At 33.3% G+C, this 1,497-nt stretch overlaps 1 protein-coding gene across 1 annotated transcript in view; it reads left to right on the forward strand.

Annotated features, from left to right (window-relative positions):
- Window positions 1-572: 572 nt before the first annotated feature.
- The window catches only part of HELRODRAFT_170633 (hypothetical protein), a gene marked incomplete at both ends in the record, with an annotated part of 4,970 nt that continues 4,045 nt past the window's right edge, over window positions 573-1,497 (forward strand). Inside the window, one exon of the mRNA XM_009016435.1 lies at window positions 573-595. Within this exon, the coding sequence (XP_009014683.1) occupies window positions 573-595 (23 nt within the window). The remainder of the gene's footprint in view (window positions 596-1,497) is intronic.

Raw genomic sequence — 1,497 nt, forward strand, 5'->3', positions numbered from 1 at the left:
ATCATCATAACAGCAAAACTACAACAACAACATCAACAACAACAATGTAGTTAATGACATAGCCAATTTCTAAAAGTGAAATAGTTTGAAATTTGTACACCAACAAAAACTTCAACTATAAAATAATCTAGTCTGTCGATAACATTTTACAGAAACCAAACATCATTAATTGTTGCACCAAAGAAGCATAATAAAAAGAAATCAATAAGACATCATAGTCTTGGTCATATGTAGGTACATTGATATTTTATCTCTGTAATACGTATATATGCATGTTTTTAAGTATGTGTGTAGGTGTATGTGCGTATGTATGTATGTGTGTATGTTTGTTTGTATGTATGTATGTATGTATGTGTGTATGTATGTATGTATGTATTTATGTATGGATGTATGTCTGGAGGAGACTCAAGACAGAAGGCAGATGCATATAGGAGAAAACAATGTTTCTGAATTATGCACCCGAGAGTTTTTCTATTTTTTTTTTGTATAAAACAAAAACTACAAAAAAATGATAAAAACAGATCGGGAAGATATACTAAATGAATTTGATTATGTGAATGTTGTTTGCTCCAATGCGTTTGCATCTATATACAAGGTTTGTATGTTCGTCTGGCCTATACAAACATACAATCATACATACATATATGCATACACACACACATACATACATGCATACATACATACATACAAACAAACATACAATACATCCAACAGATGCAAACATTCCCATTATTTGCATGAACATTTTCAACTAGGGAAAACATGATGATGATGATGGCGATGAAGATGACGATGATGATGAAGATGATGATGATGATGATAGTGGTGGTGGTGATGATGATACAGAATGGATGCCAAATAATTAGCTGCTTGTTCATCAATTATGAATGACATCGCATGCTAGCAGGTGGATGGACGGATAGATTTGTGAATGAATGAATGAATAAATGAATGAATGAAAGAATGAATGAATAAATGAATGAATAGATAAATAAATAAAAAAATGAATGAATAAATGAATAAATGAATGAATGAATGATAACACGGATGAACAAATATAAGAATTAAATAAGTAATAACATCTGAAAACTCAACATTAACCATAAAAAACATCTCTTCCTTTCTCTCTCTCTCTCTCTCTCTCCCTCTCTCTCTTTCTCCCTCCCTCTCTCTTCCTCTCCAACTCTGTTTCTCAGTTTCTGTCCAACCCTCTTTTCCCATCTTTCTCTCTTTTTTTCATCGGATTTCCTCATTTCCGTTTCGATCCATCGGTCACATGGAAACATACAAACAAACACACGCATACGTACACACACATACATACAAACAAACAGACATATCAACACACTCAAGCACAACCGTACACACACACGTACATACAAACACACATATCTACACACTCAAACACAACCGTACACACACATACAAACAAACACACATACATACACACTCATTCACACACATACATACACACTCACACACACACATACATGCAGA

This window comes from Helobdella robusta (assembly GCF_000326865.2).
Source record: "Helobdella robusta unplaced genomic scaffold HELROscaffold_18, whole genome shotgun sequence".
In the NCBI taxonomy this organism is placed as follows: domain Eukaryota; kingdom Metazoa; phylum Annelida; class Clitellata; order Rhynchobdellida; family Glossiphoniidae; genus Helobdella; species Helobdella robusta.